Source organism: Lindgomyces ingoldianus, assembly GCF_010093535.1.
Source record: "Lindgomyces ingoldianus strain ATCC 200398 unplaced genomic scaffold BDR25scaffold_1, whole genome shotgun sequence".
NCBI classification, from domain to species: Eukaryota; Fungi; Ascomycota; class Dothideomycetes; order Pleosporales; family Lindgomycetaceae; genus Lindgomyces; species Lindgomyces ingoldianus.
This window is the reverse complement of record NW_022985162.1, coordinates 2,836,056-2,862,609: the sequence shown is the minus strand read 5'-3', so window position 1 is coordinate 2,862,609 and position 26,554 is coordinate 2,836,056. Positions and strand designations below refer to the sequence as shown.

General features: G+C 48.6%; 12 protein-coding genes across 12 annotated transcripts; 7 read left to right on the top strand and 5 right to left on the bottom strand.

Annotated features, from left to right (window-relative positions):
* Positions 1-906: 906 nt before the first annotated feature.
* Positions 907-2,874, bottom strand: BDR25DRAFT_309066 (uncharacterized protein; the record flags this gene model as incomplete). The annotated part of the gene is made up of 2 exons (XM_033691051.1): positions 907-2,313; positions 2,371-2,874. The coding sequence occupies 2 exons, from the start codon at positions 2,872-2,874 to the stop codon at positions 907-909; spliced, it is 1,911 nt and encodes a 636-aa protein (XP_033555125.1).
* A 688-nt stretch (positions 2,875-3,562) lies between these two features.
* BDR25DRAFT_251022 (uncharacterized protein) lies at positions 3,563-5,066 on the bottom strand. Its single transcript, XM_033686101.1, has 2 exons — positions 4,669-5,066; positions 3,563-4,617 (listed from the first exon to the last, which is right to left on the bottom strand). The coding sequence occupies exons 1-2, from the start codon at positions 4,969-4,971 to the stop codon at positions 3,868-3,870; spliced, it is 1,053 nt and encodes a 350-aa protein (XP_033555124.1). The 5' UTR covers positions 4,972-5,066; the 3' UTR covers positions 3,563-3,867.
* Positions 5,067-5,671: 605 nt separating this feature from the next.
* Positions 5,672-8,849, top strand: BDR25DRAFT_348549 (uncharacterized protein; the record flags this gene model as incomplete). Its single annotated transcript, XM_033694434.1, has 4 exons — positions 5,672-5,765; positions 5,795-6,550; positions 6,598-8,702; positions 8,760-8,849. 4 exons carry the CDS (start codon positions 5,672-5,674, stop codon positions 8,847-8,849), a joined length of 3,045 nt encoding a protein of 1,014 aa, XP_033555123.1.
* Positions 8,850-8,983: 134 nt separating this feature from the next.
* Positions 8,984-9,649, top strand: BDR25DRAFT_299918 (uncharacterized protein). Its single transcript, XM_033689256.1, has 2 exons — positions 8,984-9,455; positions 9,518-9,649. The coding sequence occupies exon 1, from the start codon at positions 9,021-9,023 to the stop codon at positions 9,258-9,260; it is 240 nt and encodes a 79-aa protein (XP_033555122.1). The 5' UTR covers positions 8,984-9,020; the 3' UTR covers positions 9,261-9,455; positions 9,518-9,649.
* A 285-nt stretch (positions 9,650-9,934) lies between these two features.
* BDR25DRAFT_9535 (uncharacterized protein) lies at positions 9,935-11,287 on the top strand. The gene is made up of 5 exons (XM_033699294.1): positions 9,935-10,354; positions 10,448-10,548; positions 10,632-10,739; positions 10,863-10,990; positions 11,134-11,287. Exons 1-4 carry the CDS (start codon positions 10,199-10,201, stop codon positions 10,978-10,980), a joined length of 483 nt encoding a protein of 160 aa, XP_033555121.1. The 5' UTR covers positions 9,935-10,198; the 3' UTR covers positions 10,981-10,990; positions 11,134-11,287.
* A 37-nt stretch (positions 11,288-11,324) lies between these two features.
* On the bottom strand, positions 11,325-12,542 carry BDR25DRAFT_251018 (uncharacterized protein). Its single transcript, XM_033686100.1, has 2 exons — positions 11,739-12,542; positions 11,325-11,690 (listed from the first exon to the last, which is right to left on the bottom strand). Exons 1-2 carry the CDS (start codon positions 12,504-12,506, stop codon positions 11,595-11,597), a joined length of 864 nt encoding a protein of 287 aa, XP_033555120.1. The 5' UTR covers positions 12,507-12,542; the 3' UTR covers positions 11,325-11,594.
* A 362-nt stretch (positions 12,543-12,904) lies between these two features.
* Positions 12,905-14,324, top strand: BDR25DRAFT_9440 (uncharacterized protein). Its single transcript, XM_033699277.1, has one exon. It carries the CDS (start codon positions 12,957-12,959, stop codon positions 14,019-14,021), a length of 1,065 nt encoding a protein of 354 aa, XP_033555119.1. The 5' UTR covers positions 12,905-12,956; the 3' UTR covers positions 14,022-14,324.
* A 2,279-nt stretch (positions 14,325-16,603) lies between these two features.
* On the top strand, positions 16,604-17,181 carry BDR25DRAFT_9418 (uncharacterized protein). Its single transcript, XM_033699271.1, has 2 exons — positions 16,604-16,735; positions 16,793-17,181. Exons 1-2 carry the CDS (start codon positions 16,669-16,671, stop codon positions 16,984-16,986), a joined length of 261 nt encoding a protein of 86 aa, XP_033555118.1. The 5' UTR covers positions 16,604-16,668; the 3' UTR covers positions 16,987-17,181.
* A 194-nt stretch (positions 17,182-17,375) lies between these two features.
* On the top strand, positions 17,376-19,334 carry BDR25DRAFT_309060 (uncharacterized protein; the record flags this gene model as incomplete). Its single annotated transcript, XM_033691050.1, has 3 exons — positions 17,376-17,550; positions 17,600-17,849; positions 17,900-19,334. The coding sequence occupies 3 exons, from the start codon at positions 17,376-17,378 to the stop codon at positions 19,332-19,334; spliced, it is 1,860 nt and encodes a 619-aa protein (XP_033555117.1).
* A 2,655-nt stretch (positions 19,335-21,989) lies between these two features.
* On the bottom strand, positions 21,990-24,141 carry BDR25DRAFT_390521 (uncharacterized protein; the record flags this gene model as incomplete). The annotated part of the gene is made up of 9 exons (XM_033698099.1): positions 21,990-22,091; positions 22,121-22,215; positions 22,277-22,422; positions 22,456-22,500; positions 22,569-22,630; positions 22,739-22,780; positions 22,865-22,943; positions 22,978-23,992; positions 24,024-24,141. 9 exons carry the CDS (start codon positions 24,139-24,141, stop codon positions 21,990-21,992), a joined length of 1,704 nt encoding a protein of 567 aa, XP_033555116.1.
* A 186-nt stretch (positions 24,142-24,327) lies between these two features.
* On the bottom strand, positions 24,328-25,494 carry BDR25DRAFT_348541 (uncharacterized protein; the record flags this gene model as incomplete). Its single annotated transcript, XM_033694433.1, has 8 exons — positions 24,328-24,421; positions 24,473-24,582; positions 24,645-24,770; positions 24,812-24,837; positions 24,879-24,925; positions 24,970-25,231; positions 25,254-25,393; positions 25,451-25,494. 8 exons carry the CDS (start codon positions 25,492-25,494, stop codon positions 24,328-24,330), a joined length of 849 nt encoding a protein of 282 aa, XP_033555115.1.
* A 72-nt stretch (positions 25,495-25,566) lies between these two features.
* On the top strand, positions 25,567-26,453 carry BDR25DRAFT_348540 (uncharacterized protein; the record flags this gene model as incomplete). Its single annotated transcript, XM_033694432.1, has 4 exons — positions 25,567-25,579; positions 25,634-25,690; positions 25,726-25,779; positions 25,831-26,453. The coding sequence occupies 4 exons, from the start codon at positions 25,567-25,569 to the stop codon at positions 26,451-26,453; spliced, it is 747 nt and encodes a 248-aa protein (XP_033555114.1).
* Positions 26,454-26,554: the final 101 nt, after the last annotated feature.

Here is a 26,554-nt window from a genome sequence, read left to right as displayed (position 1 = left end):
GCATAGAAGTAAAAGCCAGGGAACGCTCACAAGACACAGGTGCAAAGGGCCATCTTATTCAAATACAAACACACCCTGAGCTTTGCTCCTCAACGTACCACCCCTCCAGTCGCCCAACCTTCATCAGGCATTCCTATTTTTACGCCCTGCGCTTCCTGCATAACGACGCAATCCAATCTGACACAAACATCGTTTCTACGAGCAAGGGTGCTAATCCCTCCCAACCAACCACATCCCTGCCAGACATGTTTCAAGCCACAACCGCGGTCTCTTCGAACCACTTGCCGGCATGTTATGCCCTTGGCCTGGGATTAAGCCAGCCACGGGTCCCCTTCCAGAAGCCAAACGTTCATCAGCCGACGGCAATATTGAACGTATCGCGGCTGAAGCATCCAGGGCAGATGTACCTGCAGTTCCTTCTGCTTCATAATGCGGGGGGGGCGGGTAGAACGAACGCTGGAGTTCAGGTGAGTTGCAGGTTGTTAGAGATCGCGAACTTGTGTCGGGATTTGTAGAATGAGCGCGCTATTGCTACTGTGGTATTCGCGACGTTTTCTTGCGAACACAGTTTCATGGTTTCTTCAACAGGTGGAAAAATAAAAATAATTTCGGTCGTCGATACGGTTTACAAAGTGCAAACGCGGCCATGGGTCATTGGATCTGGAGCTGACGTGTGGTCGTGATGGGAGTGGAGTTGCAACCCTGATGGTTTGCTACGGATCAATTGTCGGACCGGCGAGTTCATGCGTTTCATGATCATGTTGATTGAGGCTGAGTTCCGTCGAAGGGTACTTTCATTTCGGGCTGGTTGCTGCGTGATTGAGGCCTTATGGGGAGATAAGGCATTACGTTGGGTTGTACGTTGGTGGTCTATTGTAATTCGTCGTGGATGACGACCACTCCTATTCATCCCGAGGCTACCACCTCTCTCGTAGCAAGCCTCTGTCCCACCGCAGTCATCGTCACTTTGACTTTCATCTTCTCCGCTGCCTCTCTCATATCCACCATCATCGGAACCTCAGCGACCGTGGCTCGATCTTGAGGCGTAAGTCCATGGAACAAGAGTGGCAGACTCGACGACTTCCAAGGGTGATCGCATCTCGTTAAAAAGATCGTCAGAACGAGGAAGAGGAAGCTGCCCCCAACAACGAAGTGTGTAATACCGAGGTAGTAGAAATGGATGTTGTAAAAGGTTTCGTACTGCCACACAGTCCCGTTTGCAGGGGACCAGGTATAGTTGTTCGTTTCATCTATCGTGGGTAGCTGACGAACCCCTTGGGACATCATGATTGCGGTATTGTTAATAGTCAGTTCCAGGACATTGTAGGTTTCGTTTCGAAGAGCGGTGTCCGTCGAGTAATAGGCAGCATTGGCGAACAGATTGCTAACAGACCATCCCTTCTTCGTTTTGTACACTTCACCAGTCATTCCAATCGAATCATGGGTGAGGAGATTCTGGAGGCCTAGCTGTGCCATCGGAGTTATCCAATTAATGCATCGATCGTCCTTCGCTGGGTCCTTGATCTGAGTTCCGTTGAGATAGCACTCTGGTGGTATCAACCATATGCCGTGCTTTTGCTTGTACTCTGTTTTCGCTGCTTCGGAGGTATTTGTCCACCGAGATGTTTCAACCTCGTACAATGTATAGTTCGTCATATTTGTAGAGCCGAAGGTGTTAACAGACCAGTACATCACGCATTGGATAGCAACTGGCTTGTCGAGACTTGGATTTGCGATAGCCTGGAAGTTCAGGATGAGGGGACCGATTCCTGGAAAAAGGTCATTAGAAGGGTACTTAGTTGTGGAAGAGATGTTGAGTAAGCCATCCTCTTTGCGCAAGTAGAGACCATCCGGCATTTTGTAAACATCCGCATCGCTTGTGTCTAGATATTTAGTCATGTCGTGGCACTGGGGCTCGACCACGAGGGATTGGTAAGTCCCAAATGTGCAATTTCCAGTCAGACAGTAGACAAACAAGTTACTTCCAGCCCAGAAGTAACTCGCGGTGTATTGCATGCCAAAATCAATTGCCGTTACCATGGTTGTCCAAGGTAATTGATCCCCCGGATCTTCTCCAGACGTGTACATATTAAAGGTCGCATAATTGTTCGTTCGAGGAAGAGTTGCGACACCTCTTGTAATTTCCAGCTTATGCTCGGTATCAACGACGTTCTGGACAAGGGTATCCATTGTAAAGGCAGCGAGAGTCAGAATTGCTCCGAAAGAAGCAAAATGCCAGAATTTCAAATGCCAAAGCAATCTGAGCGATCCCAACGTTCCTCTGCTAGCGTCATCGAAGAAATCCATGTCGGTCTACCCAGGTGCATCAGGTCATGTAAAATTAAGATATCTGAGGTCTGGTCAACGTACCAGCTTCCGATAGTTCCAAAAGCGTCTCCATTTCAACTGGCTTAGAGCACCCCCGACTGGAATCAGGGCAGCGCCTTTAATGATAGTAATCATGAACGAAATGTTACTGTTAAGGGACCAGGACCCCGTCCAGCTGGATACTCTCGAGCCATCATATACTCCCAACAAGGCGATCATAGCAAAGTGGGCGCATACAGCAACGACACAGGCACTCGCCTCCCAAAGCCAGAGCCTCTGGATATGGTGGCTAATCCTCTTTCGGAGACTTCGAGGACGAGGTGGAAGATCGCTAGGAGCATGCTGTTCAAACGGCTGCTGGTAGCCTTTACCCGAAGGACTCTGCGGGTATGGCCATTGTCCGCCGGAGGGATACTCGGTATTCGGCGAGAACAGTGGATGTTGCGAATTGAAGGAATCTGTTGTAGAAGGCGGGTAGGGGGAGTATGGCGCCGTCGGCGAGAATGGACCCCCCGCAGACGGAGGCACATTGTAGTACTGAGCCATTCGCAGTCGACGAGAAGGATAACGGAAGTTGAGAGCAGTCACGAGGCTGAGGAGTTCGAGAAGGCCCTTGCCTTAAATACGACCTTATCCGCCCGTTCCATTAGCGCAATCCAGGGTTAGGCGATGGTGTTCGTGGAGCCGCATCGCTGTCGCCAATTCGAGAGCGAAATCGGTTCGTCCCAGGTGGCTTGCGCCACTCAATAAAAGGCGACATGGCGTGCTAGAACACAAACTGTGACTCGCAGAAATCAATGGCAAAGACCGTGCGTATTCCGATGTCTTGATGCTTATGGGTCTAGATCAGGACACAAGAGCCTCATTGCTTCTAATTCTGATCTTGAGTTCGGTAAAATTTCCTGAATATGTTAATACTGAACGAAAAGAGGGCCGTGTTGCGCTGCAGGTACCACAGAGGCTGAGCACCTACCTCCACCCGCAAAGCATGTTCTAAGGTGTGGAGTGAAGAATAGGTCATAATTCATCCAACCACTGAACAGAAAGTCTACCAAATGCAAGGAGACGGGGAGGGTCAACGTGAGTGAACAATTGTACACAATTTCGCGGAGGGTCCTGTCGTTTAGACTCGTTGGACAAGGTGGAAGTAGGGAGTTCGTTGGACTTGAGCTGAAGCCTGAGGGCTAGCGTAACAACCAATCGCAGCAGGAGAAATCGCAAATAGAAGAAGGAACAGGAATATTGTGTAACTTGTATTTACGAAAGAAACAGCCAAGTCTATATATAAATGCTGGCGCTGAATGGAAGGGTATCACAACGTAGTAAGATTTGATGGCCTTGGGGGAAGTCATAACGGTCTGGAACCCGGAAATGGAAACTGTCTCGAAGTACACGCCGAGGCACCTCCTTATCAATAAGGTTCCACGCCAGCTGATGATTTCGTCCTCTAAATCGGTCTCGCCTCAATCGACACGACTTTTGACATCTCTTCCTTGTTCTCGTGCTACTCTAAAAGACTATTGTAGCAAGAGAAGTCTCTTATCGCACATCGCTCCACAACTCACTTGGCCGCTGCCTCACATATCGGGCTTCACCTTCGTCGTCACTTACGATGCTCAAGGGTCTCTCGGAGGCCGCTCGTCCACCGTTATTAACGGTACTAGTTCCGATAGTAGTCGTGGATGCTACTAGAGGTCCCCTACTTGGCGCGTTACGCTCGTAATCATTCCCATATGGGGCGTTTCCGCCATCGAAGTTGCCCTGAGACTGATCCCTAACCGGTAGATTGATCTGGGGATTTGTTGCATTGTCCCGTATGTATGGGTCCGCTTCGGGTGCAGGTCTCAACGGCTCAGAGGTCTGCGGAACCTCTGTTTTTCTGTGGACATCCCAAGTGTTACCGGAGAAGAATTTCTTGTAAATGAACCATCCCGCAAGGCCGAGTAGAGCAAGGCCAAGTAGGGTCCCGATTGCGATACCGGCATTTCGTCCTCGATTATCCGCTGCCTTCTTCATGCCCGGTTCTGCAGTCTTGGTTGGGGTTTGATTCCCAGTACTTGCAGTCCTCACCGTGCTGAAGCCAGACCCCGTCACCGAGGCCGTTTTCGAGGCACCAACGGATATCGTAGACGTTTGGGTATGCTCCAAACCAACAATGCCAATAATTGTCTGCACTATCCCGGGGTTTATGCTGAAGGCGCCATTCGTACAGTCACAGGATTGGTCATGGGCGCAACAAAACTTGTTATCACCACAAGCCTTCAACGATCCGTCAACGTCGCTCCCCTTCTGTACTTAGGTCAGGTCCTGTGGGACTTGGTTCAATGCAAGTCAACTCACCAGACAATAGTCTCCGCAAATCGCGTTGTTCCAGACCGGATTTGTGCACGTACCACGCATAGAAGTCCCGATCGGATGCGATGAGTTGGCAGTTGATGGGTCGGTCACAACACACATGCTGTTCGAGTAGCAAGTCCATCCCTGGGGGCAGCACGAAGTGATATATGCGGTAGGATCGCATGCAAAATAGCCGGTCGCTCGAGCACCATTTGGTGAATAGCATGGCGCATCGGTGTCCGCAAATGCTATACGAACCAGTAGCCAGAGAAGTGGAAATGCTCTACAACTTCTTAGAGACCACATTCCTAACACCACTGCTCTAGCAGAGCAAAAATCAACCAGACTATTCGCAAGTGAGAGAAAGATTGCTCGTTCAGGAACGTGGGTGTCAAGCTCCACTATATAGAGTCGCGTCGTATCAATGGCGCGGCTCTTGAGCTTTGAAAGCCCGCCTCGCACTCCCTAAAAATCTGAGCGAGGCGCAGCAGGGCATAAACGATAGGCTACAATATTTATTGGGACTACAATCCGAGAAGGCTGAATATCTTGGCAATGCATGGCCGGATTGGGGTGCGCTACAGCTACCTCTTGATGCGTGATTCGCACATATTGAAATCGCATGATTTGATCACAGCCCACAGCCTCTCGGAAGGCAAATGGAACCGAGTCTGCCTTCGCCGACGCAGGATGCAAGTTTAGGTTATTTTCATTCGGTGCTAATCAATCCAATGGACAGACACTGAGGCGACCAAGCGCCAGCCTCGTTGGCGGCAAGGCACTCAACTGATTGACATTTTAGAGGCAGTGTTGTTGAGATTGTTTCGACAAAGACACTCCCGCTAGATTTGTAACTAACAGAAAAACAAGAAGAACCCCCAAAGATCGTAGGGAGGCTTACAGGACTCTGTAAATGAAGAAGCTGCAGCTTTGTCATAACCCCTAAATCTTCCTGTGTGCAAGCTAGGGCGCCACATTTGTCCTCCTCTCCGGGATAGGTCAGGATATGCCTCAGCCTGGCCTACCTTTTTCCCTTGCCCTTCCATTAAGAAGAGGTTTGTTGCCCTCCTTCGTATGTGTCTCGAGCCTTGTCCTCGCTCGTCCTTTTTACCAAGCTACCCGTGCTGAGTGGATGACACTGCCATGGATCGGTACCCTCTTCGAGATGCCATTGACGGCGGTCAGGGACACCCCAATAACCCTTACCTGAACCACTCTCTGCCATCCCAGTCGACAGTCAATGATTCGCCATACATAGCATATCCTGGACCGGGCCGACCCCCGCCACCACCTCCCGATACCCCCTCATCGACCCCAAGCATTCCAAGACGTCCACCCCCATCTGTTCCTCTTCCGAACCTGAGAGGGTTTGGAAGTGGATCAAACGATGAAGGCCCCAACCCTTCTGCCCCGCTATCGATGGGTGGCATAGAGCGTGCGTTGCCAACAGACTCTGAAAGTCTTCTCGATGGAGAGAGCAGCATATCGGACGATCATACATTCGTTGGTTCTAGCTCAGACCACCATGGAGATGCTAAGTTGCGGTACAAGAAAGGTCTTGAAGTGATATCGTACATTAAAGAGAAGAGTCACTACACTGAAGATGCATCTCAGATTATTCAGCGATTGCAGATGGCAGCGGATCAGAAGCTGAAGAGAAGTTATATCAGTGGAATACCAGCGCTTGACAATTATGACACCGCACCAGTAATCAAAGTTGGCATTGTGTTCCTCCCTGGCGTTGACAGGCCTACAGTCACCCAGTTAGAACAAGGTATGCAGTCCCCGGTACAAATGCAAGTCTCTTTCTCGTACTTTGATCAAGAGAGTTGCTACCGAAACGCTTCACGAAAAGCGTTTTACCGAAAACTTTCCAAAGTCGCAAGTAATGGGCAGGGGCTGGTAGTACTAAAACCTTTCCCTGCTTTCCAGTAGAACACATACTCACTATACCTCCAGACATGCTAATGGGTGACTATAAGCCGGATCAAATGACTTCCGAATGGAGAGTCAACACAGCAGGACACTTGCTATGGGATTTTGAAGTCCGACAAGATCTTAGGGTCATATCTAGAGACACCACTCCTCAGGTGCTTAAGCATGCTAGAGCCAGGAGAGACAAGATGCTCCCGTCTTTTATTCCTGGACAGAAAACGGAAGCACTCGTCATCTCGGGTAGAGAGAAAAGACCGGCGGTCAATATTGACAGTGACGAGGTCACGCTCGTGCAGGACTTACGATATTACCAAGGCCAATTTGATCTAGAGAGTACCTTGATTGAAGTTGATTCCACCTCAATGGTGAGCTTGCTAGTTAACTTCCAGCTCATTATCCAAAACAGGAACGCGGCTCAGGACCTTGATGAGACTAGAAAGCTACTTGAAGCGATGATGGAAGACGTGCGCAGACTTTGCACTCGTAGTGCTATTTTGTTTCGAATGTCTACGCGCGTCAAGATCATCACCTCCAAGGACATTCGCTATGGAGTAAACAACGGTCGAGAGTTCACGACGCTTACCACAAGCAAGGGTATCAGGAAGATAATCAATCTTTCATCTGCATACTACACATCCCTCGATCCTTCGGACAAGGTACAGCAACTGCTCAGACCACGCTTTCTTCAAATGCTAGTTCTCCTGCTTTCATTCCTCAACGACGATGACCTTCAAAATATCCGAGAATTCCTGGAGAAAACCTTTCACTTCCGAGCCGATCGACCCAGCATGGAGTTGCTATTCCTCAAGGTAATACCATTCTATTCGATCAATTCTCACGTGTTCCTCACCTCGATGGTTCCAGCGTTCGAAGGCTGGTCTCCTAGGAAGCCAGATAACCAGGATCATACCTACTACTGGGAGACCTTTATAACCCGCATCGCACCCCTGGGTTATATCCTTCCCGGTACCGTTGACCAGCTTTGTCGAGCGCAGAAGTCCTGGATTGTTCAGTGGCCAGAGAAGGGCTTCAAAGACTCGCTGGCCTTTCGCAACCTCCAATACGGCGCACTCGACCACATGAGAACCTTCAATGATATCCCGCCCATTGAGAGAGACCACGAGGGCCGTAATGAAAATACGCTGTTGAACGCCATCTTCACAGACGGCAAACAGTATCTGATCCGAGTTGCAGACTATGAAGGTATTCTCTGCGTGCGTAAAGGCGTCTACACGGCCCAAGAAGTCGACATTAACGGCCAACGGTACGACCTCATCATCGAGGAAAGTACTCTCAACGATGCCACTTATCAAGCCGTCGATCACATTAACGAGGTCATCCGGCGTGTGAACCACTGGCTCACAGGCTTCAAAGGACAAGCTCTACGCCGCCGCGGCACAATCTTCAAACACGTAAAAGTTCCTGGTATGGCTCGTCCAGATATCGAAATGCTTGAGGAACTCCGTGTGACCGGTCGTCTGAACCGCTTCCGGGCTACACTTGGGAACTCCGATCTGGCTATTGCTTACAAGCTCGACAAGCGCAAAATCACGCTCGAGGACACGCTGGCGATCCTCGCGCGCAACAATCAGGAAATCCAGAGCGTGGTAGATTACTACCAATCGCGACTTCAGAGCTATGGATCTGCCTTCAGCGCAGAAACGCTCCGCAAAATCACCAGCACGCTCAACACCGTGACCGCCGAAATCGGCATGGCGGAAGCCATTCGACAACGCATCGCCTCCGACCCTGCCATCTCCGACGAGCCTATCGTCACGTTGATTGAGCCTCCAGGCGGAACGTTCTATTCCAATCCGATCTGGAATGACTACAAAGTTGGGTTGACTGCGGGCAATATGCTGACGATTGAAGCCAAGAAGAGTTATGTGACGGGAGTGTACTGGGACCAAGAGATTGTAGTCACATTACATAATGATGCGAACCAGTATATCGTTGTGCCGTTAGAATATGTGGATGAGAAGGATCGTGATGACCAGGTGCAAGATGGAGATGTTGCAGTGCTAGCAGGGCAGTATATGATCCTTGCTGAGCCCGTTGAAGAAGAGGGGACGGATGCGCTGATCATGTCGAATTATCTCAAGGTAAGCTGACAGTTCAGTAGTAGATGTTGGGCGATTAAAGTGCTAACCCAGGAACAGATCGTCCGTGTTGAGCAGGGGACGAAGATTTCTAAGCGACAACAACGTAGGATGCAAACTATTGCCATGAGTAGGTCGGTGTTTGTGTAGATATGGGGAAGCAGTTTTATGTGCATAGATAGCATTTTTCTCGTTAATACGCTCGCTTTCCGATTGTAATGATTTACGATTACATTATTTATGTGCTGTACATCAACTCCGGAGCTTTTGTCAACACCACTCTTCCCGTGCTAAGTCCACTATGTTCATCCCCCACCCATAATGAATAAAACATTCTCCCAGTCTCATGATCTCCTCACTCTTCCCACCCTCGCCTCGGACTTCTCTCGGCACCTATCTCACTCCTGTGCCCTCATCCCGCCACACTCTCCACCAGTTCAACCTAAACTCTCCGAAAAATCTTATGACATCACAATGTCGCTCAGACCACCCTTGAAATCCCATATCGGCACCGGCAAACCGAACTTACCATATCCTCGGGCTGCTTCTGCGCAATGCTAGCAATCACAAGACCCTGCGATATCCGAAGCTTCCGGAGCTTTTCCGGGATTAGACGGGGGCAGGGATTCCATGTCACCTGTTGAACTGATCGCTCTCGCTGCTTCAACAATACATCGGCATGCCGGCAATATCCCAAACAAATCCACGCCATCTCAACAAAGTCACACATCATTACCGGAAAGAGAATAGGAATTACTGAAAGGGGGTTTCTGTCAGGTCGAAATCTACATTAGAGGAATTAAGAGGTACACACGCACAGGTTTGCTGCCTTGAAGACCGTGGGCTGCTTGGGGCACGCTATTTCCGGCACATTCCGCCAGCCAATGCGATCAGTCAGATATGTGTGAAATCATCCAACGAACAACGTCAAACGTGAACGAGGAGTCATGAGTGGGTAATACAGGGCTGCAAGAAACTTGCTTTGCACATCGATGTTGGGGCGGATTGGCATGGTTTTGGGCTCGATGGGTGATGTGAATAAGGCATCACGCCATGACACCAGGGTTGAGTGGGTTAGTAATGCAGGACTGCCCTTGTTCGAATGTCACGATATCTGAGGATGCTGGCCAGAACGGGGGTTGGATGGAGATAATGAGCAAATAGGACGCTGACGGAATCGTGAGTGGACCGGCTGAAGATGGGGGGGCCTGTGATGTGGCACGATAAGCATCAGTCAAGACATGGCGATCGAAATGTGATGATGCATGGTTGGTCCGGTTGTCCCACAGGATAGCAGACTTGATGGAATGGAGGGTGAGGATATAAAGGTCACTCTATCTGGCCTTGTCGGATGGATGACAGCCTCGACCTTCAGACAGATCCGGAGCTCTCTCCCTTGAAACAAACATACAGAGTAACAGCAAATCTAAAAACCTCCATTGTACTTTCGAGACCTGCATTCTCGTAGAAAATCATATTCTAAAAAGCAAACGAGCACAATGGTTTCCGCAAGCATCCCCGCAGGCACATCGCGCCTCCTCCTCGCATGCTCGCACTTTATGACGTGGGCTAGCTCTGCTATCGTCGTTGGCATCACTGGGTATTTCCTCAATGACTTTGACCACAACCAGCACCTTATTTTCTGGATCGTCATTGTATGTCTCACTTCCCTAATAACAACTATCACCACCACCACACCCTCCTTTCTCTATCAATCACAATTCGCCCTGCTGACATAACACCCATAGGCCGCCATGACCCTCTGCTTCTGGCTCCCATCGTTCGCTCTTCCATTCATGGGAAGTTATAAGAACTGGTATTTGCCAATGAACTTCGTGTTTAGCTATCTGTAAGAAATGCCTCCCTCATCCTAGCCCCCTTTCACTTGGGGGCTCTGGATATGTTACATGAACTAATAATCTTGGGGAATAGCTGGCTCACATCCTTCATCTTCGCGGCCCAAGACTACAACTGGCACGAATGTGAATTCAACTCACCAACCGATACGAAGAAATGCTCGCTGAAGAAGGCGAATGAAGCGTTCATTTTCTTGGCTTTGTAAGAGAGACCCATTGATTCCTCCCTCATACCCCTAATTACACCCCGGTCTAGAATCTTACTATAAAACGAACAAGACATGATGCTAATGAGATGTTACAACAGCTTCTTCACCCTCTTGGGCCTGATCGTAGAAACCTTGCGCTGGAAGGGCACCGAGACTTCAGCTGCTGAGCATCCAGGCAAAGAGCGTGCAAGTGTGGAGACTGGTGCGACTGCGTAGACGCGTGGAGGTAGATGGGCTGGAGGAGAATTGGGGAGCACAGAGATTGATACCATATCCAGACGGCTAACAAGAAATGGAGGAGCCTCCTGCTGGTTTACGTTGATGACATAGGTTTGATATCCTGGCGTGCGGATGAGGGTGGGGATGGAGGATGTAGGAAATGGTAGGAAGGAGAATATATGTATGCTGCATGATGAAAGTTGTTAGGGTGGAGAGTGGGTCGTGTCTGTACTATAATGTTTAATACTACCCGCACAGTTATAAAGATAAAGGTGACGAGTTGATGCACTCAGAGTCCTCTAGTTGAAATTTAACACTCCGACCCTCTTCGAACTCCTAGTCCGTTTCCTTCGCCGGCGGTATCGAATCAAACATGGCCGTCATATACGTAAGGGAATATATCGTCGCTTGACGATGCAATGACCAACACCATATCCTAGTCGTCAAGACTCAAGGAAAACGCCGCCCGCCATCCGAAGCAAGAAGAAAAGGGTATCTAAACATATGGTCCCACCTCGGTGGATATACACCTGGGCGACATCATTGAGGCCACAATAATGATGTACCTACCTTCTGAAAAACAAATAAACATAGCTAGCATCGTCTTCGTCTCAATCCAGGTCCATTGGGTCGTACATGTATTCATAAGGCATGGAATCATCGTCGATGTCGACATCTCGTTGATATAAAAGCATGCCACTGTTTCCCTTCAGAAGACTATTAGAAAGGCCCATAGAAATAGCTTTCCTACTTACAAGGCTTTGGTTAACAACACTTTGGGCGTGCTCCAAGCCTCCGAAGATGGTCGAGAGCATTCTCTCGAGGTCGAGGTCCCTGAGTTTAATCGGGTCATCTTCGGGAGTCCACTTCGAGACTGTTAACTTCTCGTCGGCATCCTTCCATTTGTTGCGATATTCCTTTGCGCGACCAAGTTGGATACGAACGTCTTGGCGGCCGAGGGCTTGATGCAGCGGGTTATCCCCCTGATCTAGCATTTCTAGAAGATTCTCATGAAAGCGATGAGACGAATGGACCTGGTTCATGCCATTGCTCTGAACGGTTCGAGGTGCATTCGGGTTCGTGAGCAAACGGAGACCGATATTAGGGCCAAGAGCATTAGCAGTCACATGGACACCAAGTATAGACAAACACTGAGTAATATATCGCTCAAGAAGGGCGTAGAATTCGAAGAAGTCGAGCTTGAACATAGATTCGGCTCGCCTCTTCTGCATCTCAGCCTCTCGTGCTTGCTCATGGGGGGTCACGGCGGGACTCACGACCCCGAGACCCAACATGAATGGATATCTCAGATGCCGGCCATCAAGGTTCCCTGGTGCTGTACTCAGAATATCCAGTGCGCGATTGTATGATGCAATCAACGATTCAGCTTTCCAACGCAGGCGCCCTAGCAAACGCGTTGCCTTCTCCTTCTCCTGTGCGATGCGCTGCTCTTGCGTGAAGACATGTGCCTCGGCCGGAGTCCGGTCTGCCCACTTAGAGTTCTTTAGGGATCCAAGGGCCATTGCAGGGAGTGGTATGCAGAAGGGAGGGTGTATTCTAGCGGTGATGACGTTAGCCGTCTTAAGAATTGCAGTTAAAACCAATGCAAAACCAATGCGAAAGTGAGTGCAATAGAAAGAGAAGACTCTAGAGCGTAGTTATGTAGGGGTCTTCTCATGGTCGTGGGTCGGCAGGTACAATGCAGTGAATGCGGGAAGCGCTGCTGTGCCCAAGTTTCATGAGGGTGGCAGTGCCAAGAGCTGTGTCAACTGGTCCAACACAGACCACGCTCGTGGAATTCACGTGAGTGCGTGTTAGGCGCGATTTCACGCTCCACTTTCACCGTTGCTGCCTGCCCTCTTCACCCATTCGAGGCAAAGCCCCTTCGTATCCCACCACATAAATACCCCCAATGTTCCTCGATCGAGGCTATCGAACTTGACTGCCCCTTTCTTTGTGCCCATTTCATTGCAATGGCACCTACTCTCCGGAATCGCCCTGCCCTGAAGCGTTCTGAGACCTCACGCCGTGCTAAAGGCAAAGGCAAAGCAAGCCTCATCTCCAAATCCTCGAAATCTCGAGTGTCACGCAAACCCCGGGTCCAGAGGGTTGTGCTGCGCCCTCCCTCTCCCTCCCCTGCCCCGTCTCAACCGAAGAATCCGCGTGCAACTTTCCTCGGATTACCCGCTGAACTGCGCCTACTCATCTACCATCACGTCTTTCACTCGGCCCTCATACACGTTCACCATCACCCAGAAGCGAATCTGGAAGATGGGGGCTGGCGTCGTGCTTGGTTTTCCTGGACTCCTTGCCTCGCGCCAAATCCTAAGTCTCCGCTACTTTGTGCTAATCCTAAGTGGTCTGGTCTATGCAAGGACTCTGAACGATGTACCTATAATCCGAAACTGAAGCCAAACCCAACCAGCTCTATCGCCATTATGTGGACATGTAAATTCGTATACCAGGAAGCCCAGAATCTTCTACTCAGGGAGACGGTAGTCTCCGTTTCAAGCCAAGACCTCAACCCTTGGGTGAGGTATCTCTCACATATTTGTCCGAAACATCTCCAATCTCTCCGGCGGATCACCATTACCGGGCCCGACCGCTTCGCCCCACAGATAATAGGTGACACAATGGAGATGGTCCGTAAGCACTTCCCAGACCTCGAAGCTGTTGCTTTCCAAGGACAGGTCCCCATTTGGTTGGCCCTAGGAAACAACATTCTTCATTTTCCAAAGCCTGTATGGCACCTGTGGGCAATGCAGATCCGTATGCACCATTTTGACCCTCGGGTTGCAGTCGCAATAGAAGGCTTTGGCTGGAATAAACCCCGTCTTCCCTGGAAAGATATCCAGGAGGAACATGTTGTCCATCGTATATATAGGGAAGGGAAGACAGTCGGGCAGGAGATCAAGGACCGTGGGTGGAGTGAGGAAGATGTAGTGGTAGAGGTTCAGAGGGGGCCCCTTGTCGAGGCAAAAAGGAATGCAAGGTGGCGGCAATGGTGGCGTGGAGAGAGATGCCGTCACATGTACTGAGGTACCTTCACTGGTCCTGTTGGACATTGTTTTCGACTATTGCTTTTTCCTCAGCAGCCGTACTATGGCGGGTACAACGATATGAACGGGCAGCCGAGACAGACTCTGGGTCGCTGACCTCTGCGAGATTGGCATGGGCAGGGACTAATGTAAGTTGAATATCAGGGAACACCGCGAGCACCATATCCAAGAAGCAGGCAGAAGGGATACTGCGTCGTAAATCTTCGTCTAGACGAAAGTACCCCATTCGTTGTCCCTTCAGAATCCCATTTAGTTATCTACCAGCATTCTACATTCTTGATATGTTTACAATAGACGATGGAAAGAGATTCCAATGATTTGAGGTTATGCTGAAACCACGAAAGAGCTGAGTGAGATGGGATCGGGGCATGCATGGCACCACCTGATCCTTAGACTTCGAAGACTCACTATCGCAGCCGTCATTCTATAATCAACTGCTATTTAGGTCCAATGGGAACGTTGTCCCGCTCAGGGTTCCACTTTAAATCATCAGTCTCTCCTGAACCACTATTCCTTTCTCCCACTACCCCTAGCTCTCAAGAAACGGAATGAAGGTAATCTAGTTCTCGCTGGCAGCTTGCGTTTTAGGCTTATCAGACGAATTAGTGGGACAAACATTCAAAAAATATCGATCAAGCCGAGCGGTCACAGGGTAGATTACCTATCTAAGCAAGCGCTCACGAGCAAGCGCCTCTATTACATTGTTACTCCATTCTTGTATAAGCATGTCGTCTCGCTGCGAGGCAATCCATTTATTGCTCCTTGGAACCATTTTGAAAGTCCCGGACTTTGCAATGCATTCAAGTTTATAGCTGGGACTGCCGTACCTCTCCCAAACAGATAACTTTAGAATTGGACTGATCGCTCGTTATTGTTAAGTCAAAGCCCCTGGACAAACCGCTAGCAAGAAAATAGCAAACCATTTAATCAACCCAAGCCCCAAAATGAGGTCGCTCTATCTGCAACCCTGATTCTCACTTCAAATCGCAGATACACGGCCATTTATGGCATGTGGCACACGCTGTCCTTTCAGAGAGTTCTTGGATATCTCTTGCTAGATTTTACCGAGATAACTGCTAGAATTAGTGGGGCACAGGTAAAACTCGCGGAGTTGATTCCCCTCTTGCAAATCTCACCCAGGCATAAGGATTGTACTAGCGATAGAGAATAAGGAGGGCTGCTCGAAATTTCCATATCAAATCTAAAGTGTAGAACGGTTGTGGCTTTCTAGAAATTGCTTTGAAAAAAGTCTTGGCGTGGCTCCTCTCAGCGTGTCGAACACTCAAGTCGTTGTATACGAAATGGACTTTCCTCTGAACTACACCAAATTATTTCCAGTATTGGAACTACATGCATGCGCTCTCCGACATCTTGCAATAGCTACTCTCCAGGTACAATATTAAATGACATCCCCTGTTCCCCTGACCGATTTCGATGTTTGTTGAGTGTCCTCTAGAAGCCTTTTGCTTTCCCCAGTTTCAACACCCTCTACCGTTTCTCCATATCGTACCCTTGTGCGTGCCACCGAGTCTTAATTACCTAATATTCTTTATGTATGACGCCCTGATGAATTCGATCGTCGTTAATTACGAGGGCTTCGTTTGAAGTCTGAACCTGCTTAACGTTAAAGAGCATCTATCCCTGTGGGCAAGAGGACATTCCTAAGGAGCAACTAGTGAGCATCTAGAAGATTTGCACCAAGTCTAGAGCCGGCTTCAAGTCAAGAGAAATATCTTCAGAGGACGGTCATAGCGTAGACTAGTGGTACAGGGTCGACGGGTCCAGCGTCCAGTGTGTAACCGGGCCAAGCCAGGCTGCTCCTAGACGCTCCACCTAAATAAGACTCTTCCGCTGTACCACCATCCAGGCTTACACAATGGAAAGTCATTGAGGAGAGTCTTGGAGAGTGGGACTAATTCTTTACGCACGCAATCGACTCGTCGCTCTACCCAAGGGCGTGATGTTAACTGAATGGACAAGTTCTTTGGGCTATAGCTGGATTTTGGGATGTTGGAATTTAGTGACGGAATGTGTTAGATGACCCCCCTTCCGTGACTAAACTAAAGAACTGGGCTTGACGAGTATGCGAACTGATGTATGTTATTATCATTCTTTCTTCCTCTGTTCGAGTAGGGAAAGTATTCGCGATCTGACAAGCAGAATCTTCGTTGCTCATTCCTACTAGAGCTACATTTCCCTTTCGCACATGACTGTTTTTGCAGAGAGATACTTGGTTGGGTCCGCTCGTTCCACGCAGGGACCCACATCGCAATTTATAACGGGGCGGAGCGCGATTGTCCAATATACAACCCGACTCAAAGCCGATCTTAGTTCTTACCTCACCTTATTGTCCGATCCTTCTACTCGAACTAGCGAATCAAGTCCCTTTGAAGCATCCTTAAACCCGGCGGCGAATACCGAATGCATTTTTAAAGCATCCGATAATGAAACACCCTGGCTGATTTTTGCATGGGGGATGCCGGAAGCGAACGTCAGGCCGAAATCCTTCCCTTTGCCAAGTGCTTCTAGTCTACATTTCTCAACTTCATAAAGAGGATGGAGGGGAGCTTGCGGGATCCTCAGCTTAGCGCTCCATCGCTCAACGCCTCCCGCGCAGGTACTTCCGATGTTGGTTTGCAGCTTGGGCGTTCTGCTCGCTCTGGCTTCTTTGAACTTCGCACAAATCGTCTCGAGTAATTATTTTCCGAAAAATGAAGATGGCAAATACGATCATATGCTAATTCGCGTAGATTTGACGATTTCATCTATGTTCAATAGCTCGACTGCGGCTTCTTCGTTCGTCAACAACACTGCGTCGGTTTCGGGTAGTGCTACTCTTAGTTTTACGTCTACTGGTACGCTGTCGGCCCAATTCCTTCTCAATCATTTCTTTGCGAATATCCTCGCCTGTTTAGGAAAGAAGAAAAATCTAAGGAGACAATAGCTGTAGGAAACAATTCAGGATCTGCCTGCAACGCTGAATATGTCTCGTGGTCAAAGGCTTCCCAGGCCTACTCAAGTAGCAACCGTTATGTTACTTCCAAAATCAACACCGCAAACTATACGTCTACGATATTTTACAAAGAAAATTATAACATCACGCGAGTGTGCGGTACCGGCATCGGGGCTATTTCATATGCCGGTCCGGTCACGACAACGATTTCAACAACAGCCATTTATTCTACATATCCAGTCGTATATACCACCGGAAGTGAATACCCTAGCGCTCCACCAAACTGCAGCATAGGATTCAGCGATTGCTTAGGTCTTCAGACCAGCTATTCATCGTATTTCAGTTCGTATTGGAAAGTGCCAGGGTCGGTGCGAGTAACTATGACTGAGCCGGTTCGGCCGTCCTGCTCAGCATGTGTATCAACTTCGTGCACATTCCAACATGGAGGCATGAGCCTGTATTTTTGGCCTGTTACAACATCCGTGAGTCGGGATTATTGTGCCTGGGATCCAATTGGGGGCATAGCAACTTCGTATATCCCGGATATCAATCATAGTAAGTCGACTCGCCTGGACGTGGGGACCAGAAGCTAATGTGGTTCTAGCATATGTTCCAACAACAACAGGGCCATACGCTGTAGTTGATGGAATTACGATGTATCAGGGAAATGTCTACCTCTCAATGATGGAACCATATGTCATTGACAACTGTGGAAAGCAAATTACCCGTCAGGTTTCTGGGCCTAACGTTGTAACAATTGCTTCAACAGATCTCTACAGCGTCAGGAAGTATCCCCATAATCTCTTACCGTGGTCTGTGAACTACGATGATTTCAACGACCCTACACCATGGAGGTAAGTCAATTATTAGACACCCATAAAGCTTGAACTAAATGTGTCAATAGTGCATACTACGGCCAGCGTAACTGTGCAAACAATCGGCCTCTATGCTCCGTAGTCTTCCCTCACAATTACTATCCTGTAATGGTCATGCCTCCACAAGTCCGAAATCTTGATCCAAACTGGAACTCTTGCGCGTTCGACATGTACGGGATCTTTGACCCGCCAGTCGCGCTCCATAGCGTAGGTAATATATTCCCGACAAGCGCAATTGTAGAGCCCACATCTCCAGCAACTGCCGAGCCAGTCCGTACGCCTCCGCAACCAGGTCAATCAGGGACTGGTAGTGTACCTGTGGTAACTCCGCCTCCCACGAACCAGAATCCGGATCCACCAAGCAGTTCTCAAGCCCCTCCCAATACAAACCCAAACCCAAACCCAAATCCGAATACGAATCCACCAAACAACAATAATGACCCGCCGAGTGCTAACCCGAATCCAAACTCCAGCCCCAACCCTGGACAAAATCCGGCTCCGACCCCAACCCCAAACCCCACAAACCCGGCATTAAATCCTCCCTCCAACCCCCAACTCCCTACAATAACCGTCGGACCCACTGTCATCCCTGTAGACCCCTCCGGCGGCCTCATCATCAATCCCGGAACCACACTCACACGCGGCGGCGCACCCCTCGTCATATCCAGCACAACCTTCAGCATCGGCGATGGCGGTCTCACTATAATTTCCCCTAGCACCAGTACTAACATCCCCTTTAGCAATAATCCCGTGACCGTGACCCTTGGCCCTGGTAACTCTCCACTGACCATTGATCCTGCTGGCAGTGTTATCCTCGCACTGGGTACTACACTTCGACCCGGGGATCCCGCGATCACCGTCAGCGGCAGCACGTTAAGTATTGGTCCTAGTGGTATCGTGGTCATAGGCCCACAAGGAACCTCCACAATCCCAATTCCCACCAGCGGCCCACAAATCCTCACAATCGGCGCATCTACATACACGCTCGCAAACGGCGCCTTAGTCCTCGGACCAGGGACGACACTCAGTTTCGGAGACCCAGCTATTACCATCTCCGGAACTATATATAGCATAGGAACTGCTGGTGTCGTGATCGTGGGTCCGTCAGGGACTTCCACAATCCCGGTTGCGATTTCGACGCAGGTTATTACGATTGGCTCGAATACGTACACGATGTACAATGGGGAGTTGGTGCTGGGGCCGGGGACGACGATAGGGGTAGGGGATCCGGCGGTTACGATTGGGGGAACGACGTTTAGTGTTGCGTCGACAGGTGTGGTAGTTTTGAGTGATGGGGGAGGGACCACGGTGCCGGTTACGGGGACGGATACAGGGGTTGTGAGGCCTACGGGGACATCAAACCCTACGGGGGCGGCAACGGGAGGGGGTGGAAACGTGAAGAGTGAAGGGAGGTGGATGGTGGCTGTGGCTGTGGCTGTTGCATTGGTGGCCTTGATAGCGTGAAATCATGCATATGATATCAGTACGGCATAATAAGGTTGCATTAAAAATAGATCTCTAAAATGTAGGATATAATCAAGAGGTTCGGCATTTTATCATGGTCAGTTAGGTATTGTACGGATTACGACGAACTGTATCATGAGTCAGTCATACACGACAACAAGCGCATTTATTAAGAAACTTTGTGCGTTAATGAAAGATTTGAAGTCTCTTTAACTGCTTCTACATCAACCCTTAAGATATTACGACTGATCTTGACCCTCGATACCAAGATCCTCATCCTGGCCCATGCCAATGGTTTCCCTATGGAATTAGTCGAGCCTATATTAAAAGGCTGACTTGCAGATAGTCGGTCATTTGTGAATTCTTTAGGGCGTTGACCAAAGGGAAGCCATCTCTCTGGAACGGTTCGAACATGTATGCAGTAACTGGGAAGAGGGCGAGCTGCAGCTGCAATCATCATGCCTTTGCAGAAGTGGTAGAGTGTGCTCACCTAGGAGTGACGCATGCTCCATCTAGCTAGTGGAATGCCTGGCCCAAGGCAAGGTCACCGATAATTTCTATAGAAAAGAAGTTGACTAGCCTAGCATGTTCACGACGGCATGATCTTTGTCATCCTTACCCTAGTCATACTTCACTTTGATGCGCTTGATTACGATGTTTGTGTCTCCTTCCAGAAAAGGTTCTTATTTCCGCAAAGACTGCTCGTTGAATGATCAAGCTAGGAGTCTCCACATACGAGCGCAAACATGAATATCTGTCGTAGTCACAGCATATCGTTTGGTACTAAAACTCACTATCAGGTCCATACACGGTAGAACACGAAGTGTTCCGTACCTATGTTCCAGATCGCACCCTTCTTGTCTCCTTTCTGCCCTGGGCGATACATGTAGGTGTCCCTCCAAGCATCTACAACCGCGAAGGAGAGTTTGTTAGGACCAAGCTAGATGACATCTCTGTACTTCTCGTGCAGTTTAAGCATATCTCCCTTCAACGCCCCCCGTAGTAAAGACATAATATAAAGTATCTGGGTTGCTGCACAGATTTTAGGATCTAGATGCTTTGAGGATGAAACCATATTTGCTTGATGGATACGCCTCCTACTAGCTAAAGAAGAATAGACCAGCAGAATTTTCCATGTATTTGCATCAGTGGTGGAAATCTTTTAAGCTCATGGCGTAAATAACAACATAAAATGATAGAACATATCTAAAGGAGCTAGGCATTTACATCAATGGCATCATAGATGTGGGCATACGCAGGCGGGTGAAAGTCAATCTCCCCTCGCGTAAGATGTTAGGAGCGAAAAGCTGACGTATTTAAAGCTGGCTCAACCCTCTATGCTGCCGCTCCATTGGCGGAAGTCTTCATTTTGGGTCGGGCGATCGTAGGGATAGGCGCTGCTGGTCTTCTTCAAGATGCAATGGGGATTCTCACGTACATTTCCGAGTTAGAGAAGCGTCCCCTGTACATTACAGTCGGGATTATTGCATTCGGGATTACCTGCAGTGTCGGACTGGTTGTTGGAAGAGTCTTCACGGACAAAGTTAATGAGGGTGGTGTTTCTGGATGTAAGTGGATCTAATTTGGAATAACAGGCTCTGACATCTGTGTAGAAACCTCCCACTGGGCTTCGTCGCCACCGTTCTTGTCACTTTCTCTTTGAACCCTAGGCAACTCGCAGGAGTCTCAGAGCGACAATTTCCGTTGAAGACAAACTAAAGAGAGTCGACCCGATTGGTGTGGCTCTGCTCCTAGGCATTGTGTCATATTTGTGTATTGCACTCCAATATGGTGGGAACACTGATCCTTGGAGCTGGTCTCGGGTGATTAGGCTGCTTGTTGGTTTCGATGTCCTGAAGACTTTGTTCTGGGTCACGCAGTGGAGATTGAACGAGCATGCGCTAATTCCGGTGTGCTTCCTTCGCCAACGAACTGCTGTTTTCGGATCTCTGTTCCTGTTTTGCTATAACATTCGTACTATCTGGTCAGTATTAATTAGTTAATACTGGTGCTAAACTAGAGGCGATGAAGCTGGTAACGAACAGAAACTATACTACCTTCGATTTTATTTCCAGGCTGTGCCAGGCACATCTGCAATTCAGAGCGGAGTCAACTACATCGCGCTGACCGTCCCTCAATTCTTTGCTTTCTTGCTGTCTGAAGGTTTGGTAGCACGATTTGGTCACTATGTAGGGAATAGCTCTTTCCGTGCACGAAATATCGAGTATCTTGGATGATCGTTGATACAAGAACCGTGTAAATGCCCACAATTATGATTGGCCCAGTTATTTGCGCCATCGGAACTGGGCTAAAGACTCAAATATCCCCAACGACGTCAACCCTTCAACGGGCGTTGCTCTTAGCGGTAACGGGAATTGGACTGGTATGGGTATAAATATGCCTCATATCGCAATCCAAGCCGTGATGCAGGTAGGTCGATCGGAGGTTATTCGGTGGAGAATATTGGCTAATACTTAACAGTGATACTGATGTTTTTCTCGCAAATGGTAACAGCCCTTACGAATGCTTTTGGGTTAAAATGCTGACTGACTGGATTTGATGTGTCGCAACATTTTTTTTTTTGCAGCTCGGGGGGTATGCAAGCCATAGCTTAGAAATATGCGTTCCTGACCTGATACTAGAACAGTCGCCATACTAATTGGCAATGCAATCCTCCTCAACGGCCCTGGGAAAATACATCCCAAAAAATTGCCCAAGAGATTGCGGTGGATGCCATTGTCCATGCTGGCCCACTGACTTTAAATGATCTTTCCCCGTCGGCCGACGTGGTTCGTGGCCTTCGCTGGGCCTATTCCAAGGCAATCCAGAACATCTTCATATTCGCGGTGAGGTGTTGTTTGCTTTTCAATTCTCGCTGCACCTGGGATGCAATGGTTGAACATCAAGAGAGTATCCCATGAGCGGGGTAAGCGTAAGGCAACGAACCATGCGAACGATTATGAACAAGGTAATGCGGACGAGAAGACATAGTATCGGGAGAGTGTGAGGGGTTGCTGAGATTGGAATGGATAGCGTGGGTAGAAATTCAATATGGTGAGGTGCTGCCCTTAATGGTTCGTATCGATAACTGGATGACGATGTGTAACGTTTTATGTGATACTGTTGTTGCCCGAATATAGGCTTCTTAAGAGATAGAGAAATGAATCTGAGTAGAAGGAGAAGTTGATTTACCTGTACTATCTACCAAAGCTTTCAAATACTAGTCTAGAATACTTGTATACGTTTATCACAGGAATTACTCCGCGCACGTTCAGCCTATCTACCGCATCGACTACCTAAGTTACGAAAGAAATCTCTATAACAGAGTTGTATAAATATTTATGAAGTTTTTACTAGTGTTATATTTGTTCAACTCCTTTTAGACTTGGGCAAGATAAAAGTACTTGAGATTTTCGAGAGCTTAGCGCGGTACTAACTCTGGAGCCCTAGAGCACTACAGAGCTTCCCTGAGATTTCCTACTTCTAGGCAATCTATGTTACTACTATAGTAGTAGAAAAGGTAATTCCACGACAGTAGTAGGAACCAGATCCGGAATGCTATTAGGCTCTATTTTCCGAACTTCTATTGACAAAGAGTACGTCAGGCCACTTCTTCGACGGCAAAGGCATCTCCAATAATGACTCCATCTTTCCGAGAACCTTATCGAAGAATGCAGTTGTGAAAGCTATCATAATATCGTGCATGCGCCTGCCCTTGATCGTCCCCGTCAGAGTCGCGTTGACCCGCCCCTCCAAGCTCAACAGGTCGAACCACATGGAGACGTCTGAGAAGTCGAGATGGTGGGAGCCCTTGACGAGCAGATGCTCCCACCACCCGGTTTGGTTCCCCTGGAACTCAACCCAGTGCATGCTGTCCTCAGATCTGTTCTGGTCATCACGAAGCATTAGGAATGGTTTCCCAACATCGACAGTTTCACCAAAGATATAATCGATGAATGCACCATCATAATTAATTCCGCCCATAACACTCTCGTGCGAGGACACTAGGTCGGTGCCGATGCTGCCCCCCATTGAGAAGCCAAAGTGGATATACGTGGACTTGTTGAAAGGTGCGCCGAACTGGTCGACGAGTGCTGGGTACAGCTTAAGCAGGGCATCATAATCGGATTTACGGTTTTTGTTGATTTTATAGAGGAAGTCGTAGTTGGCCCAGTCGTAATTGATTGGTATTCCGTACTGGCCACCGCCGTCGTATGGGAGCTTTAGGTAGGGAGGCTCTCCGGGGTGGTCGATGCACAGAACGGTGTAGCCTTGCGAGGCCATATTTGCAGTGATCATTGTGCTAGATGAGCAGGGCATCCCAGCGCCGGGGGAGAATAGAAGTGTCGGGAGTTTGTTCTCGCCTGGAAGGCCTGGGAGGACTGGCGGCTGCCACTGAAGAGGGGTCCATAGCTTCTGTAGCTCTCCCTCTGGGATTCCCCAACCTTTCTCTATCAGATCGGCGAGCGTATGGTCCATATACTTTAGGGAGGTTTCTGGATTTGGCGCTTGTGTGGTCGGATATAGGATCGTGACAACAATGAAGTTTCCAGTGTGGTTGGATCCATCCGGCGCCACAGGGTCGTCGTGAGTGGTATGATTGAACACATGCTGAGTCTTTCCAACATGGTACCTGCCGGACGGGTTGGGGAAAAAGACTTTGTCGGTCGCGGCTGTAGCAAACGCCACAAATGCTGTCAATAGTACCTGCAGCAGCATCGCAAGCTTTGGAAGTGTGATAGATGAGGGTAGATTTACGAAATATCCGATGCGTGAAGAGCGAAGTAGAAGACACCTGCACGGTCATTGCTATATGTACCACCAAGCATGCGATGCGACCGCAGCAAACTTATCCTGGAGCTTTTTTATTAAGCAATATTCTTATCTGTTTCTAGAAGGTGGAGGAATACATCCTGGGACTGCTCTACTCGAATTAATCAGAGACTAGAAAAGAAGGATGCCTGATGCGGAATCGTCCAACGCCACCCGCATCCTAGGCTGATAGAATACCGATATTTCCGGGCTGGAGCACCAGAGCCCCGCATTTCACATTTTCATCACCTAGCAACGCTTGCGTGTTATAGGAGCTGGAATGTTCAAAATCGATTATCTACTGCTCACGAGTCCTAGGCGATCACAGTACATTGTTTGGCGTTGCGCGGTCTAGCTGTGTGATATGCCGTGCGAATACTGTTGGTGCTCCCCTCGCTGGCGCCTTCCTCTTTAGGCTTAAGTGGTGAAGGGGCTGCTAATTACCGAGGTGCGCGAAGAACATTGCCTATATAACTAGAGGCCTAAATCTTGAGAGACAACTTGGTAACTTTTGCGAATTACACTTTGATTACTCCTAAGCGAAAGTTGAAAGGAAACTACTACAGGTGGTATTCCAGTCCTTAGCTCTTGAATGAGGGTACCAAGAGGTGTTGGGGAGTTTGTCTGATCCAAACAAACTCACTTTTATGCCAATTTACTGTCACTACTCGTGTGAAAAACTCTGTAGGCTCTAAGGTGAGCACATTAACGCATTTTAAAGGGTGCCATCACGACTCTTTCCGACAGCATTACCCTCTGCTCCTCTCACTTCTTGATCCCTCAACGACGCATTTTAGCGCTAGCCGTGTCTGAAATATCTCACTTCACTCGGGCCAAGCTGAGGCGAAGCATATTCCAGGGCCGAAACGAATTTTGGGATCTCTGATGGCCATCCTTTGAGAAACTCTCCTGCCAACGACTAAAGAGTTTGAAATGATTCTCGTTGGGCGCCTCAACGCTTGGCCAATTTGACGAACCAGATGAAATGACGTTCGGAACATTTGAAATACAGATGGGGTCTGCAGTGTATACAACGTGAGAAGCATTGACCAAGAAACTCCAGTGGCGTAGAAAAATCGTATCGCCTCAACTAAGCTGTAGCGCGACCAGTGGGAATGGATTGAAGAATATCCATAGAAGGCGTCTTTGCGGATCCCTGACAGCCGAAGGAATGGGACGCATAGTTCAGGATGTCATGCGATTTAAGCAGAACGGAATTAATATGCAAGGTCTGGTGGTAGGTAATCCTCGATTGGCAAGAGGATAAGAAGCTTTAATTGAAATCCGGTTCGGAAGGTCTTCACATTGTGCAGTGTTGTTGGCCGCCATTCCGAATAAAGCTAGCCATCTTTCGCATAGAACTCATTCATTACTTACTACCACCACCATCTCTTAGGCGGCCCTATCGGCAACATTAACAATGAGGCTTTCTGGTTCTGAAAAAAAAGACTAACGGTAGGCGACGGCCGACAGTTGGCTGACAATAGAGAAACTGTCAAAAGTAAAGTGTTGCCGCCTACTCCTCATCCATGAAAACTTCCTCGGTTGCCAGCTCTTACATCGCCCCTCCCTTCAACAGACACTCTAAAAAAGAAGCCTCAGGCGATTTTGTTAGGTCTCCCGACTAGGTTGCGTCTGCACATTTCTTAATTCTTCCCAACTGCACTTATCCACCTTCATCGAGGTCCTTCGGCACTCCCTCAGACATACAGGCAGATCTACCAAGAAAGCCATGACGTCGCCTGCAAATCCTGGACGAGGTGGTCTATTGCTTGGCCAAATCTCCACCATTTTGTCGTCTCCTTCCACCTAGAACGCCTAGTTTTGATAGCCCACCTGGCTTTAAATGGCATCTATCAAAACATATATCTAGCAGACAAAGAATATACACACTCTCTAAAGTCTCCACACTCTACCGTTGAAATAATCCAGAACAGCTTCCCAGATCTTCAACTTTTCGTGTACAAAGTTCAAACTTCCCTGACAATAATGCGTCAAATACTGTTCGGTTCATGGCTATTAAGAACCTTGCTGGAGAAGAAGCTTGATCCACACGTGAAGATCATCATACAAGCATGGGCATGGATTCTGAACAAACACCAAAATGGAGAGAGACCTAGGGAAATCTCAGGTATACTCGGTTCAACTCAGAAGCGAATCGGGATCCGGACCTTTATGAAAATCGGGGATCCACTTTTGAAATATTTGATGCAATGGCTTACAGAGGAGATTGGAGTTAGAAAAGTGGAGGTTGCGTTACGGAAATATTGGGTAGACGCTACGATTATAATCCCCCAAAGAATATAATTAGAGTATATCTTCCTACTAGTATACTACGCTCCAGACATCCGACTATCTAGAAACATAAGCAGACCTACATGTTAAACAAATTAGAGATTATGAAGGAA